The sequence below is a fragment of the Patiria miniata genome, unplaced genomic scaffold, assembly GCF_015706575.1.
Source record: "Patiria miniata isolate m_02_andy unplaced genomic scaffold, ASM1570657v1 HiC_scaffold_5, whole genome shotgun sequence".
In the NCBI taxonomy this organism is placed as follows: Eukaryota; Metazoa; Echinodermata; class Asteroidea; order Valvatida; family Asterinidae; genus Patiria; species Patiria miniata.
Window position 1 is genome coordinate 22,869,137 of NW_024037072.1, and position 17,255 is coordinate 22,886,391.

The window sequence follows — 17,255 nt, forward strand, 5'->3', positions numbered from 1 at the left end:
TATAACAGACTCTACATGTACCCATGTCAAAGTGCTCACTTCAAATATACAAATCTTAAATTTTACCAAAGGGAACCTACTTTCTTGAGGTAAAAGTTAAAAGTAAATATTGGTTGAGCAAATGCTTGAGATTTATTCGATGTTTTAGGTTAGTAAAAATAGAAAAAAATAAGTTTCTTTCACTGTTTTCCTGTTTCAGATCCTGATACGCTTCATGTTGATGGATGTCAGAGGGGGTGCAACTGGTTGGTGCACTGACAGGGAAGATTACCTGATGATCCGAGATGGCACAAGCTCTGGCAGGCACCTTGGAATCTTCTGCAGTCCATTCTCTGATTCTAGAAAGCCATCGCCCATTGTATCAATCACTAATAAGGCGTTTGTCATGTTCCACAGCAACGAAAGAGACACAGGAAAGGGCTTTCTGATCAGCTTCATGGCAGTCGAAGCCTTGGATTCTTCTGATTATGTTGCTGACCAGTTGACTTTTAAACCGTCTGGCCAGCGTATACACATGATGACAACTTCGACTATAGACCAACAGACGAGTGAGAGCACAGGGTCAGCAATGTCTTCCAATGAAGGCTCTACGTTTCTGCCAGCGCAAAAAGGTGATGATTTAACAACCATTGACTTGCCATTTGAATCCATTGCATTTGGAAATCCCAGCCGGGGACCTGTCCTTTATGTTACGCAAGAGGGCTCGACAGTTGTTACTAAAACATTCGCTCCTCCAATTGCCACTGAAGCAAGACAGCAAACGGTTAGGGACATACCATCACCGAACCCCACCGTAGAAAAGCAAAGCAATGGTTTCAGTCAGCCAGTTTCCTTAGAGTCACATCTGGAAACCCCTCAGGGGCAGTCGCATTCTGAATCCCAGGCAACAGAACATAGTACTGAATTGCCAAGCTTTACTCCAAGAGATTCATCTACTTTGCCGAGTTTTTATCCAGACGATGCATCCACTTCTGAGTTACAAACAACGTGGGAGCTATTTGTTACCACCGAAGAACCATCAAAACCCAACTCCAGCAAAACTGAACAGCAATCATTTGTAACCCAACCTCCTTCACGAACCCCTCTCAGGACGACACAAACAAGCAGTACTAGTGGAGAAAGTACTCAGACAAGCACACCTTGGGATTTCAACTTTAATCTTGACAACCCTTCTGGGGAACTGCAGTCGCCAAATTATCCGGATGCCTACCCGATGGGTGTCGTCTCCCGCTGGAACATTACTGTCAGCCCCCGCGGTACCATTGTACTCAATTTCACTCATTTTGACTTGGACTCCGCCCAACCTGAGGATAGTCCATGCGATGAAAAATACGCTTACGTCAAAGTTGAGGATGGAAGTGGTCAGGGCATTAAACATATGTTTTGTGGCCACAAAATCCCTCCATTGGTAAGTTCCTCTTCAAATACATTGATCATAACATTTGTCAGTGGCTATGGATATGGTAGAGGATTCCAAGCACATTACATCATGCAAAAACAGAAGGTTCTTGCTTGTGGCGGTAGCTTTCATCAACCCAGCGGCAGGATTCAAACGCCCAACGTACCTGATGACTTCGAGAGTGTAATCAGCTGCCAGTGGAATATATCAGTAGACACTGGACGATTCATTGTCTTAAATTTTACTACTTTTGACGTGGACTCGATACCAATGGACAACTGGTGCAGCGAGGAATATGATCATGTGAAAATAGAGGATGGGTTCGGAGGGAACAGTTACACTTACTGTGGTCAGGAACTACCGCCAATGTTTGTCTCTTCCAGCAATACAATAAGCATCACCTTTGTCAGGAAGTTGGGCTACAGTGCAGGTTTCGGTGCACTTTATAGGGTTTCTGAGGATGGGTTGTCACAGAGTACTTCCACTGATGTCCTTATGCAACCCTCAACAAGAAAACCACTGCATCAATGTGGAGGAAACCTAAGCGACCCCAGGGGTGTTATTCAGTCACCTCTGCTTTCTGAAGATGTTGCGATGGATATTAAATGCCAGTGGAAAATCACGGCACCTGTCGACCAAATTATCCATCTCACTTTCACTGATTTTATCATGGACTCTTCTTTTGAAGATGGCCAATGTGATGAGAGATATTCTCATGTTGAAGTTGATAGTAGAAGTAACACTGGTATTGGTCAGAAACAAGTTTTTTGTGGAACTGAAATACCTCCATTAGTGGTCACCTCTTCCAATACACTAACTGTGACATTTATCAGTGCCTACGGATATGGAGTTAGATTTCGTGCAGAGTATGTTATGGAGAAAGTTGAAGACCTTGCTGCAATACCTGATATGTCGACATCTGAACCATTATGTGGGGGTAGTTTCCATCAACCCAGTGGCAGGATTGACTTGCCTAACTTACCTGATGACTCTGAGATTGGTGTCAGCTGCTATTGGAATATCACAGTAGATGTAGGTCAAGTTATCATCGTCAATTTTACTGCATTTGATTTGGATTCTGTACCGATAGATGAAAGGTGCATTGAGGAATATGATCACTTGAAAATACAGGATGGATTTGGAGGAAACAGTTACACTTACTGTGGTCAGGAACTACCACCAGTGTTTGTCTCTTCAAGCAATACAATTGGCATCACCTTTGTCAGGAAGTTAGGCTTCAGTGGAGGTTTCAGTGCATTTTATAGGGTTGCCAAGGATGTGTCATCACAAACTTCTTCCCCGGAGGTTGTAATGCAACCCTCAACAAGAGAACCATTGCAACAATGTGGAGGAAACCTGAACACTCCTAGGGGTGTCATTCAGTCACCTGTGCTTTCTGAAGATGTTGCGATGGGATTGAAATGCCAGTGGAATATCACTACACCTGTTGGGCAAATCATCGTATTGACTTTCACTGATTTTATCATGGACTCTTCCGTTGAAGATGGCCAATGTGACGAGAGATATTCTCACGTTGAAGTTGATGGTGGAAGTAGTAACGGTATCGGTGGGAAAAAAGTATTTTGTGGAACTGAAATACCTCCATTAGTTGTGTCCTCTTCTAATACACTGACTGTGACATTGATCAGTGGCTATGGATATGGAATGAGATTCCGTGCAGAGTATGTTATGGAGAAAGTTGAGGACCGTGCAGCAATTCCTGATTTGTCAACATCTGAGCCATTATGTGGGGGAAGCTTCTATCAACTCAGTGGCAGGATTCACTCGCCTAACTTTCCTGATGACTCTGAGATTGGAGTCAGCTGCTATTGGAATATCACAGTAGATATAGGACAAGTAATCACCATCAATTTTACTGCATTTGATTTGGATTCTGTACCGATAGATGAAAGGTGCAATGAGGAATATGATCACTTGAAAATACAGGATGGATTTGGAGGGAACAGTTACACTTACTGTGGTCAGGAACTACCACCAGTGTTTGTCTCTTCAAGCAATACAATTGGCATCACCTTTGTCAGGAAGTTGGGCTACAGTGGAGGTTTCAGTGCTTTTTATAGGGCTGCCAAGGATGTGTCATCACAAACTTCTTCTCCGGAGGTCCTTATGCAGCCCTCAACAAGAAAGCCATTGCAACAATGTGGAGGGAACCTAAATACTCCTAGGGGTGTCATTCAGTCACCTGTGCTTTCTGAAGATGTTGGGATGGGATTGAAATGCCAGTGGAATATCACTGGACCTGTTGGGCAAATCATCGTATTGACTTTCACTGATTTTATCATGGACTCTTCCGTTGAAGTTGGCCAATGTGACAGGAGATATTCTCATGTTGAAGTTGATGGTGGCAGAAGTAGTGGTATTGGTCAGAAACAAGTATTTTGTGGAACTGAAATACCTCCATTACTGGTGTCCTCTTCGAATACACTTACTGTGACATTGATCAGAGGCTATGGATATGGAATGAGATTCCGTGCAGAGTATGTTATGGAAAAAGTTGAGGACCGTGTGGCAATGTCTGATATGTCGACATCTGAGCCATTTTGTGGGGGAAGCTTCCATCAACCCAGTGGCAGGATTCACTCGCCTAACTTACCGGATGACTCTGAGATTGGTGTCAGCTGCTATTGGAATATCACAGTAGATATAGAACAAGTTATCATCATCAATTTTACTGCATTTGATTTGGATTCTGTACCAATAGATGAAAGGTGCAATGAGGAATATGATCACTTGAAAATACAGGATGGATTTGGAGGGAACAGTTACACTTACTGTGGTCAGGAACTACCACCAGTGTTTGTCTCTTCAAGCAATACAATTGGCATCACCTTTGTCAGTAAGTTGGGCTACAGTGGAGGTTTCAGTGCACTTTATAGGGTTGCCAAGGATGTGTCATCACAAGCTGCTTCCCCAGAGGTCCTTATGCAACCTTCAACAAGAAAGCCCTTGCAACAATGTGGAGGGAACCTGAATACTCCTAGGGGTGTCATTCAGTCACCTGTGCTTCCTGAAGATGTTGCGATGGGATTGAAATGCCAGTGGAATATCACAGCACCTGTTGGGCAAATCATCGTATTGACTTTTACTGATTTTATCATGGACTCTTCTGTTGAAGATGGCCAATGTGACAGGAGATATTCTCATGTTGAAGTTGATGGTGGCAGTAGTAGTAGTATTGGTCAGAAACAAGTATTTTGTGGAACTAAAATACCTCCATTAGTTGTGTCCTCTTCTAATACACTGACTGTGACATTGATCAGTGGCTATGGATATGGAATGAGATTCCGTGCAGAGTATGTTATGGAGAAGGTCGAGGACCGTGCAACAATTCCGGATTTGTCAACATCTGAGTCATTATGTGGGGGTAGTTTCCATCAACCCAGTGGCAGGATTGACTCCCCTAACTTACCTGATGACTCTGAGATTGGTGTCAGCTGCTATTGGAATATCACAGTAGATGCAGGACAAGTAATCACCATCAATTTTACTGCATTTGATTTGGATTCTGTACCGATAGCTGAAAGGTGCAATGAGGAATATGATCATTTGAAAATACAGGATGGATTTGGAGGGAACAGTTACACTTACTGTGGTCAGGAACTACCACCAGTGTTTGTCTCTTCAAGCAATACAGTTGGCATCACCTTTGTCAGGAAGTTGGGCTACAGTGGAGGTTTCAGTTTACTTTATAGGGTTTCCAGGGATGTGTCATCTAAAACGTCTCCTTCGGAAGTCCTCATGCAACCCTCAACAACAAAGCCATTGCAACAATGTGGAGGGAACCTGAATACTCCTAGGGGTGTCATTCAGTCACCTCTGCTTTCTGAAGATGTTGGGGTGGGATTAAAATGCCAGTGGAATATCACAGCACCTGTTGGGCAAATCATCGTATTGACTTTCACTGATTTTATCATGGACTCTTCCATTGAAGATGGCCAATGTGACAAGAGATATTCCCATGTTGAAGTTGATGATGGAAGAAGTACTGGTATCGGTCGGAAACAAGTATTTTGTGGATCTGAAATACCTCCATTAGTCATGTCCTCTTCGAATACACTGATTGTGACATTGGTCAGTGGCTATGGATATGGAATGAGATTCCGTGCAGAGTATGTTATGCAGAAAGTTGAGGACCGTGCAGCAATTCCTGATATGTCGACAACTGAGCCATTATGTGGGGGTAGCTTCCATCAACCCAGTGGCAGGATTCACTCACCTAACTTACCGGATGACTCTGAGATTGGTGTCAGCTGCTATTGGAATATCGCAGTAGATGTAGGACAAGTTATCGTCATCAATTTTACTGCATTTGATTTGGATTCTGTACCGATAGATGAAGGATGCAATGAGGAATATGATCACTTGAAAATACAGGATGGATTGGGAGGGAACAGTTACACTTACTGTGGTCAGGAACTACCACCAGTGTTTGTCTCTTCAAGCAATACAATTGGCATCACCTTTGTCAGTAAGTTGGGCTACAGTGGAGGTTTCAGTGCACTTTATAGGGCTTCCAAGGGTGTGTCATCACAAACTTCTTCCCCAGAGGTCCTTTTGCAACCCTCAACAACAAAGCCATTGCAACAATGTGGAGGGAACCTGAATACTCCTAGGGGTGTCATTCAGTCACCTGTGCTTTCTGAAGATGTTGCGATGGGATTGAAATGCCAGTGGAATATCACAGCACCTGTTGGGCAAATCATCGTATTGACTTTCACTGATTTTATTATGGACTCTTCTGTTGAAGATGGCCAGTGTGATGAGAGATATTCTCATGTTAAAGTTGATGGTGGAAGTACTACTGGTATCAGTCGGAAACAAGTATTTTGTGGAACTGAAATACCTCCATTAGTGGTGACCTCTTCCAATACACTAACTGTGACATTTATCATTGCCTACGGATATGGGGTTAGATTCCGTGCAGAGTATGTTATGGAGAAAGTTGAAGACCGTGCAGCAATTCCTGGTATGTCGACATCTGAGCCATTATGTGGGGGTAGTTTCCATCAACCCAGTGGCAGGATTGACTCCCCTAACTTACCTGATGACTCTGAGATTGGTGTCAGCTGCTATTGGAATATCGCAGTAGATGTAGGACAAGTTATCGTCATCAATTTTACTGCATTTGATTTGGATTCTGTACCGATAAATGAAAGGTGCAATGAGGAATATGATCACTTGAAAATACAGGATGGATTGAGAGGGAACAGTTACACTTACTGTGGTCAGGAACTACCACCAGTGTTTGTCTCTTCAAGTAATACAATTGGCATCACCTTTGTCAGGAAGTTGGGCTACAGTGGAGGTTTCAGTGCTTTTTATAGGGTTTCCAAAGATGGGTCGTCACTAACCTCTTCCCCTGAGGTTCTTATGCAACCCTCAACAAGAAAGCCATTGCGTCAATGTGGAGGGAACCTGAATACTCCTAGGGGTGTCATTCAGTCACCTGTGCTTTCTCAAGATGTTGCGATGGGATTGAAATGCCAGTGGAATATCACAGCACCTGTTGGGCAAATCATTGTATTGACTTTCACTGATTTTATCATGGACTCTTCCGTTGAAGATGGCTCTTGTGACGAGAGATATTCTCATGTTGAAGTTGATGGTGGAAGTAGTATTGGTGTCGGTGGGAAACAAGTATTTTGTGGAACTGAAATACCTCCATTAGTTGTGTCCTCTTCGAATAGACTTATTGTGACATTGATCAGTGGCTATGGATATGGTATGAGTTTCCGTGCAGAGTATGTTATGGTGAAAGTTGAGGACCGTGCAGCAATTCCTGATATGTCGACATCTGAGCCATTATGTGGGGGTAGTTTCCATCAACCCAGTGGCAGGATTGACTCGCCTAACTTTCCTGATGACTCTGAGTCTAGTGTCAGATGCTATTGGAATATCACAGTAGATGTAGGACAAGTCATTGGCATTACTTTTACTGCTTTTGATTTGGATTCCTTACCGATCGATGAGTGGTGCAATGAGGAATATGATCACTTGAAAATACAGGATGGATTTGGAGGGAACAGTTACACTTACTGTGGTCAAGAACTACCACCAGTGTTTGTCTCTTCAAGCAATACAATTGGCATCACCTTTGTCAGGAAGTTGGGCTACAGTGGAGGTTTCAGTTTACTTTATAGGGCTTCCAATGATGTGTCATCACAAACCTCTTCCCCAGAGGTTCTTATGCAACCCTCAACAACAAAGCCATTGCAACAATGTGGAGGGAATCTGAATACTCCTAGGGGTGTCATTCAGTCACCTGTGCTTTCTGAAGATGTTGCGATGGGATTGAAATGCCAGTGGAATATCACTGCGCCTGTTGGGCAAATCATCGTATTGACTTTCACTGATTTTATCATGGACTCTTCCATTGAAGATGGCCAATGTGACGAGAGATATTCCCACGTTGAAGTTGATGGTGGAAGTAGTACTGGAATCGGTGGGAAACAAGTATTTTGTGGAACTGAAATACCTCCATTAGTGGTGTCCTCTTCCAATACACTGACTGTGACATTGATCAGTGGCTACGGATATGGAATGAGATTCCGTGCAGAGTATGTTATGGAGAAAGTTGAGGACCGTGCAGCAATTCCTGATATGTCGACATCTGAGCCATTATGTGGGGGTAGTTTCCATCAACCCAGTGGCAGCATTGACTCGCCTAACTTTCCAGATGACTCTGAGTCTAGTGTAAGATGCTATTGGAATATCACAGTAGATGTAGGACAAGTCATTGTCATAACTTTTACTGCTTTTGATTTGGATTCTTTACCAATCGATGAGTGGTGCAATGAGGAATATGATCACCTAAAAATACAGGATGGATTAGGAGGGAACAGTTACACTTACTGTGGTCAGGAACTACCACCAGTGTTTGTCTCTTCAAGCAATACAATTGGCATTACCTTTGTCAGGAAGTTGGGCTACTTTGGAGGGTTTAGTGCATTTTATAGGGTTGCCAAGGATGTGTCATCACAAACCTCTTCCCCAGAGGTCCTTATGCAACCCTCAACAACAAAGCCATTGCAACAATGTGGAGGGAACCTGAATACTCTTAGGGGTGTCATTCAGTCACCTGTGCTTTCTGGAGATGTTGCGAAGGGATTGAAATGCCAGTGGAATATCACAGCACCTGTTGGGCAAATCATCATATTGACTTTCACTGATTTTATCATGGACTCTTCCGTTGAAGATGGCCAATGTGACCAGAGATATTCTCATGTTGAAGTTGATGGAGGAAGTAGTACTGGTATTGGTCGGAAACAAGTATTTTGTGGAACTGAAATACCTCCATTAGTCGTGTCCTCTTCCAACACACTGACTGTGACATTGATCAGTGGCTATGGATATGGAATGAGATTCCGTGCAGAGTATGTTATGGTGAAAGTTGAGGACCGTGCAGCAATTCCTGATATGTCGACATCTGAGCCATTATGTGGGGGTAGTTTCCATCAACCCAGTGGCAGCATTCACTCGCCTAACTTTCCTGATGACTCTGAGATTGGTGTCAGCTGCTATTGGAATATCACAGTAGATATAGGAGAAGTAATCATCATCAATTTTATTGCATTTGATTTGGATTCTCTACCGATAGATGAAAGGTGCAATGAGGAATATGATCACTTGAAAATACAGGATGGATTGGGAGGGAACAGTTACACTTACTGTGGTCAGGAACTACCACCAGTGTTTGTCTCTTCAAGCAATACAATTGGCATCACCTTTGTCAGGAAGTTGGGCTACAGTGGAGGTTTCAGTGCACTTTATAGGGTTTCCAAGGGTGTGCCATCACAAACTTCTTCCCCGGAGGTCCTTATGCAACCCTCAACAAGAAAGCCATTGCAACAATGTGGAGGGAACCAGAATACTTCTAGCGGTGTCATTCAGTCACCTGTGCTTTCTGAAGATGTTGCGATGGGATTGAAATGCCAGTGGAATATCACTGCGCCTGTTGGACAAATCATCGTATTGACTTTCACTGATTTTATCATGGACTCTTCCATTGAAGATGGCCAATGTGACGAGAGATATTCCCACGTTGAAGTTGATGGTGGAAGTAGTACTGGAATCGGTAGGAAACAAGTATTTTGTGGAACTGAAATACCTCCATTAGTGGTGTCCTCTTCCAATACACTGACTGTGACATTGATCAGTGGCTACGGATATGGAATGAGATTCCGTGCAGAGTATGTTATGGTGAAAGTTGAGGACCGTGCAGCAATTCCTGATATGTCCACATCTGAGCCGTTATGTGGGGGAAGCTTCCATCAACCCAGTGGTAGGATTGACTCACCTAACTTTCCAGATGACTCTGAGTCTAGTGTCAGATGCTATTGGAATATCACAGTAGATGTAGGACATGTCATTGTTATTACTTTTACTGCTTTTGATTTGGATTCCTTACCGATTAATGAGTGGTGCAATGAAGAATATGATCACTTGAAAATACTGGATGGATTAAGAGGGAACAGTCACACTTACTGTGGTCAAGAACTACCACCAGTGTTTGTCTCTTCAAGCAACACAATTGGCATCACCTTTGTCAGGAAGTTGGGCTACAGTGGAGGGTTTAGTGCACTTTATAGGGCTTCCAAGGATGTGTCATCACAAACCTCTTCCCCAGAGGTCCTTATGCAACCCTCAACAACAAAGCCATTGCAACAATGTGGAGGGAACCTGAATACTCTTCGGGGTGTAATTCAGTCACCAGTGCTTCCTGGAGATGTTGCGATGGGATTGAAATGCCAGTGGAATATCACAGCACCTGTTGGGCAAATCATCATATTGACCTTCACTGATTTTATCATGGACTCTTCCGTTGAAGATGGCCAATGTGACCAGAGATATTCTCATGTTGAAGTTGATGGAGGAAGTAGTACTGGTATTGGTCAGAAACAAGTATTTTGTGGAACTGAAATACCTCCATTAGTTGTGTCCTCTTCCAATACACTGACTGTGACATTGATCAGTGGCTATGGATATGGATTGAGATTCCGTGCAGAGTATGTTATGGAGAAAGTTGAGGACCGTGCAGCAATTCCTGATATGTCGACGTCTGAGCCATTATGTGGGGGAAGCTTCCATCAACCTAGTGGCAGGATTCAGTTGCCTAACATTCCTGATGGCTCTGAGTCTGGTGTCAGATGCTATTGGAATATCACAGTAGATGTACGACAAGTCATTGTCATAACTTTTACTGCTTTTGATTTGGATTCTCTACCGATCGATGAGTGGTGCAATGAGGAATATGATCACTTGAAAATACAGGATGGATTAGGAGGGAACAGTTACACTTACTGTGGTCAGGAACTACCACCAGTGTTCGTCTCATCCAGCAACACAATAAGCATCACCTTTGTGAGTAGGTTTGGCTACAGTGGAGGTTTTAGCGCACAGTTTAGTGTTACTGACAAGAACATAGTATTTTCATCTGCTCCACCAAAAGTCCTAATCCCTCTATCTACATCAGAACCATCATTTCAGTGTGGAGGAATCTTAAACAGATCTCAAGGTGATATTCACTCACCTCAGGTTTCGGATGACTTAAAGACAGTAGCCAATTGCCAGTGGAACATCACAGTGGCCGTTGGAAGAATCATTGTTCTGAATTTCATAGAATTTGACTTGGATTCTATACCAATCGACAACAGGTGCGATGAGAGTTATGCCCATGTCAAGATACTAGATCTGGACAGTAGCTACACCTACTGTGGACAAGAAACACCACCCACATATATATCCTCCAAAAATACAATTTTGGTCCGCTTTGAGAGTGCTTATGGCTACAGTGGAGGGTTTCGTGCATATTACTCAGCTTCCCTACCAGTTGATAGCAGAGGATTGACTGAGCAGAGCCAACACACGACACCTCATCAATTTCAGCCACCTGAAGCAACTGAACTAACCTACCGTTGCGGAGGGAATCTGAATGAGCCTAGTGGTGTGATTGAGGCACCCGATTATGAAAAAGGATACTTGCCTTCTGTCCACTGCAGGTGGAATATAACAGTTGATGCTGGTTGGGTCATTGTCCTGAACTTCACAACATTTGAACTTGATTCCATCCCAATTGATGGCCAGTGCGATGAGAGGTATGCTCACATCAAAGTGGTTGACACTGAAACCCTCAAATACATATTGTGTGGCTGGGATAAGCCTCCTGTAATAGTATCCGACACAAGAACCCTCATTATTGAATTCTTTAGCAATTTTGGAATTGAGCACCGTTTCCTTGCTACATATGCTGCTTTAGAACCTGATGATGAATTGCTTCCTCCCAGGGTTATCACCGCAACTCCTTTAGAGTCAACCACAGAACAACGTGCATTTCCTTGCGGCGGTCTCCTGAGTGCGCCAACTGGAGAAATACATTCACCAGACATTACAAAACAACCGCTGGAAAAGAGTGTTAGGTGCGAGTGGAAAATCACAGTGCTTGATCAGCTGATTATTGTCCTAACATTTACTGACTTTGATTTGGATTCCTTTCCTGTGAATGGTAATCTTTGTGATGCAAGGTATGACTATGTTAGTATAACCGATGGTGAACCAGGGGGTCCAGCTCAACTATTTTGTGGTCGGAGTGTCCCGGATGTCTTTGTGTCATCCACGAACACACTGATCATTGCATTCGTTACCCACTTTGGCTATGGAAGAGGGTTCAGTGCTTATTACACTAGTGTGAAGCCTGAGAATAGATTCATTGCGACAATGTCACATCCAACAGTGGGAAGTGCATTAGCAGGAACAGCGTCCACACCTTTGCAGCCTGCACTCCCGTATGAATGCGGTGGGAATCTCAACAAGCCTAACGGAGTAATACAGTCACCAAACGTTCCTGAGGACTATGTGTCCAGGGTAACCTGCACATGGAATATCACTGTTGGACCTCAGTCGACCATAGCGCTATCTTTCTTAACATTTGAGCTTGATTCTGTTGCAGTGGATGATCAGTGCGACTTGAGGTATACTCATATGAGTGTAACGGATGGCAGAAGTGAATCTGTTGGTGTAAAACATGTATACTGTGGTCAAGACCTCCCTGACGTCTTGTATTCATCCTCCAATACAATGATTGTGGAATTTGTGAGTTACTATGGGCTTGGTGGAGAGTTCTACATAAGTTATGCATCTTCCAAAGCTGAGACATCTGACTATAGATTATTACCTGCATCCACCAGTCCATCTGAGAAACAAGATTCTGGACCGTCGGTGGTAACTGATAAGTCCAGCTACGTATGTGGTGGAAATCTTGACTCGCCCAGTGGCGTGATTCAGTTTCCGGACATTTTCCCTGCAGTGCAAGGCCAGGCTATAACCTGTCGTTGGACAATAAGAGCCCAAGTTGGCTGGGTGATTTCCCTGAGTTTCACGTTCTTTAATCTGGATTCTGTATTAGTTGATAATCAGTGTGATGAGCAGTATGCCTATGTCAAGGTTATCGATGGTGAAGATGCCAGGTTTCTCTTTCAAGTGTTTTGCGGTCAGGATCTACCACCCAACTTTGTCACTTCTACTAATGTGCTTGTGATCATTTTTAATGACTTGCAAGGTTACAGTGAAGGTTTTCATGCACAGTACAGCACTTTACCATTGACGACCAGAACTCTTCCAGTTTTACCATCACTGCCTCGTCTGTTGACACCAGCGACACCCAAGGACACATATCCAACTGTGTGCAGTAGTATTTTCAAGGAGGCCAGTGGGATGTTTTCATCGCCACAGTACCCAAACATGTACCCTGCAAATATGTTTTGTTCTTGGATCATTACGACATCTGTCAACACTCGCTTTGTTGCCCTGAAGTTTCTGGACTTTGATGTTGACAACCCCATGTTGGATCAGGAGTGCTCTTCCCAGTACTCCTACGTAAGAGTCAGCTACCATAGTGTGGGTGGCATTGAGGGAACACAACTTCTCTGTGGCAACCATCAACCAGAAGTCATTGCTCCCAGATCTCATCAACTCACAGTGGACTTCTTCAGCAATTTGGGAATTGGACGTGGGTTTCAAGCTGCCTACCAAATGTACAATCCATCTGAAGATGTCTCGCAGATGGATTGGTCATATTTCCTCAAAGGACATGATGACATTTTGACAACGCCTCAGTCTCTGTTGTCAACTAAAACATATGGGGCATATACTGAAATGACAGCGCCAACTGGAATAATCACTTCACCTAATTACCCAGCACAGTTTCCCCAGGACTCCTACTCTGCATGGATCGTCAGAACCAGCCAGGGAAAATTCATTTCTCTAGCTTTTGAAGACGTTGACTTTGATGTCCAGACAGAGGATGATGGCCATTGCAATAAGCTGTACACACATCTGGACCTTACCATTTACAGTTCTGAAGATGGAGCATCGAATATTATCATTTGTCAAAATGCGGCACATGAAGATGTACTTTCACTTGGTGAGCTTAAGTTAGAGTTCCGTAGTTCCTATGGTGAAGGGCGAGGATTCAAAGCAAGGTACTCATCTGGGATTCGAATCGGTGATGTAGGAGGGGAATTTGTATCCACAACAACTCCAGTTCCAAGTCTAAGTGCCACAAATGGAAGAGCTGACTTGAAGACAGTGGAAGGAAGTAGTGGATTAGTAGAAAGTACCATCCCAGTGGTGACAGGTGGCCCATATGAAAGCTCCTGTGATAAGTTGCTCAGCGAGCCGGAGGGAATCATTAGCTCCCCTAACTTTCCTCTGAGCATGCCCCAGGACAAAGAGTGCTCTTGGGTCATACAAATTCCAGGTAGTCATGGAATCCATCTGGAGTTCCTAGACTTTGCTTTGGATGAGGAGGTTGAGACACATCAAGCCACTTGTCGACAAGAATCAGCATCTGTTAGCATAGCCATAGATGGTATGTTGCATGAGTTCTGTGGAAATGCCATCCCTACCTCCATGACCTCCTCAGATAATATGGTTATATTAGTTTTCAAGTCTAACTCTGGGAAAGGTGCTGGCTTTAGAATGCATTACCTAGATGTCAGCCTTATGTCAACGCCTTCTGAAGCTCCCCATGCAGTAGAAGGGCTCACAGAACCCAGCACCCTCATAAGTACACCAGAGGTTGAATCCACGGTCCCAGCAGATGCACAGACCGCTTTATCACCTGCCCATACTACATCTCACATCGACGTCCGATTCATTGGGGATGATTTCACAGACTCTCCTGACGATGGGAGAGACTTGACACGACCCGGTAGGGACCGTGTAAATGTACCAGTTTCACCTCCCCGTGAGCCAGGCGCCATTACAGCATCTCCAGCTCCAGGTACAGATTTGGATGATGATGTGGCGGCAACAACAGAGTATGTGAGCGAGAAGGTGAGCTTCATCTTACCTGAATACACGGACCAACCAAAGGCAACGGGCATGGCAAGCACGGATTCAGGAGCAGTTGGTAAGTTAGCGTTTTCACAAATATTTGGTCACTGCTTTTGTTAGAGTAACCCAGTCAGTATTTTATCGTTTCAAACACAGTTAAACACCCGTCTTCCATAATTTTGGTTACCATATCTGTACGGGATACTTTCTCATGTATTTCTAGGTGTGGGTCATCAGAAGATGTCTTGTAGCTTTTTTTTCTTGTCAAATCTTTAAGTCATTAACAGGCTTTGAATTTTTAACCATGCTATCCAATAAAACCTGATTTTTCCTTTCATAACTGAGATTGGTTGTCCATGTTATCCAAAAGTCAAGGTGGCTTATAACTCCTGTTAATACCCTCTCAGAAATCAATTTTGCACAACTGGATAGTGCTCTACAGATGGTCTTGCTATCCAACTTGTATTGTGTCAGGTATGAACACCACTCTAGGTTCCTTGTTGACAAGGGAGTCACTGTGTTAGTATTCCTCTGAGGGTGTCTGTGGACTGTGATGCCTGAATTCTTGGCTAAAATTTTACGTAAAACAATTGGTTTGAACTGATGTTCTTATCAAGTGCCAGGCGAAGCGTCACCGATCTTTGCTAATATCAATTTCTCACCTTTTGCCAAATAGATATAATCACAAATCGTCGACTCCGCATAGCCACCTATGTCTGCATCAGCGTGGCAGTCATCCTCTTCATGATCCTCATCATCATGACTGGCGTCTGCATCTACAAGAGGCGGCGCCGTCACATCTCCAAGTCCATTGCCTTGGGCCAGACGGAGAAGAGCTACTGGCAGAACTACAAGTCCTGGGCTGTGGATTACTCAGGCGGGCCTGGCAGGTCCTCCAGGGCAGCGACCGCTAGAGGTGCTGATAATGAAGAGGAGGAGGCTGAGGATATGCTCAAACAAGAGCGGCTGGTGTGATGGTTTCCTCTCTGGATCCAATTCTAGAATTATGGAAATATTCTAGGAATAGACCGATCCGTTAAGCCCCACCCACTTCATATGTGGGCAACACATGTGCCTCTCCAATACAACACTGCTTGTTCAAACTTCATGTTTCTTTTTTATGTAAGGGGCAGCATGGTAGACTTTTTTGAAGCGCTTTGGGGCATTGGTGTAAAGTTTCAATAAGGGCAGTGAGAGCTGTCATTGATTAAAACATCAAGGGGTGGGGCTTGGTGGATATCTATAGTACATGTAATGCACACGTATTATTTACCAGGTTTAATTATATAATATTGGATGGCTTTGAGGTGGGTACAAGAATATATTTCACGAGATATAACAATATTGCACAAGCTATGACAATATTGCACGTGTCAAAGACGAGTGCATTATTGTCTTAGCGAGTGCAATATATTCTTGTATTCCCCGAAAAAAAGCCATCCAATAGTATTGTTTTTATTTATGTCAGGCTGACTTGATTTGCAAGAAATACAATTCAAGACACTGTCCTCATTTCTCTTATTTCGTCAAACTATTTGAAGCTGCCATCGTGATTATTGAAATCAGTGCGCGTATACCTGGCCCACTGCGTGCTGCGTGGGCATCTGTGTTTGACGGTCCCGCGCTCTGCTCTGATGAGTGGTTGACAACTGTGAGGTTCTACGCTCTTGATCGTGCAGGAACCAGCGAAAATGCCTGGATGAGGGCCGCAGGACAATATCAAAAGTAATATTGCCCGCAATCCGGGTACTTGTACTGACAATATTTCTGTCATCCGGGTACGTTTTACAAAATCATACAATACGGTGATTTCATTTTACCACTGGAAGCCTGATATAAATAATAATGTAGCATATATACGTACCTTATATGTTAATTATAAACATTTGTAAATCTGCATTGCCGTTAGCCAATCTTTATGATGCCTCGGTGTAGTTTGAGCAACTACACGTATGTACCACATCGATGATTCCACACAAATATTTGGCATTGGGTTGGAAGGGATGCTTAATCTCCTCCAGTGGTGAAGTAGTGACAATCAAAGTGCACTTCAGCCTCATTTGACAACTTGCTTTAGTGCATCCCGTTCACATAAATATTGCCAAGGGTTGACATTACATGCCATAGTTTTGTGAACAGTCCGGTCATTCATGATGACATTTCACTTGTAGAACATGACTGTATTAGTTGAAATTAAGGTGTAAGTTAAAAAAAAAATTGAAATTGAGAAATAACTGTTGTTGATTACTTCCAAGTGGAACTTATTAATTTTGTACAGATTGTTTTGAAAAGTATTTATATAAAAAGATTAAAAGTTGTATTTATCTCAATGTTTAACGTCGATCACTTATCAATGCGATTCCACGAAAACTATCGTGATATAATGAACAAATACTGAATAAGGGTGAGGTTGTCTGGAAGGTGCAAAATTAACTTGAGAGAAAAATCTTTAAGAAAACGATTGTTTCTACTACATTCTACTAATGTTTAGGGCAAAATCCCA

At 43.3% G+C, this 17,255-nt stretch overlaps 1 protein-coding gene across 4 annotated transcripts; it reads left to right on the top strand.

Moving 5' to 3' along the window:
* Positions 1-205: 205 nt before the first annotated feature.
* Positions 206-15,865, top strand: LOC119740392 (cubilin-like). Of its 4 annotated transcripts, none has more exons than XM_038215673.1 (3): positions 206-6,725; positions 7,542-14,828; positions 15,429-15,865. In XM_038215673.1, the coding sequence occupies exons 1-3, from the start codon at positions 215-217 to the stop codon at positions 15,725-15,727; spliced, it is 14,097 nt and encodes a 4,698-aa protein (XP_038071601.1). In that variant the 5' UTR covers positions 206-214; the 3' UTR covers positions 15,728-15,865. The 4 variants fall into 4 exon arrangements, with proteins under 4 accessions (XP_038071601.1, XP_038071604.1, XP_038071602.1 ...); XM_038215676.1 differs by having other exon boundaries at positions 206-5,093; positions 6,726-14,828; XM_038215674.1 differs by having other exon boundaries at positions 206-3,461; positions 5,094-14,828.
* The last annotated feature ends 1,390 nt before the right edge of the window (positions 15,866-17,255 follow it).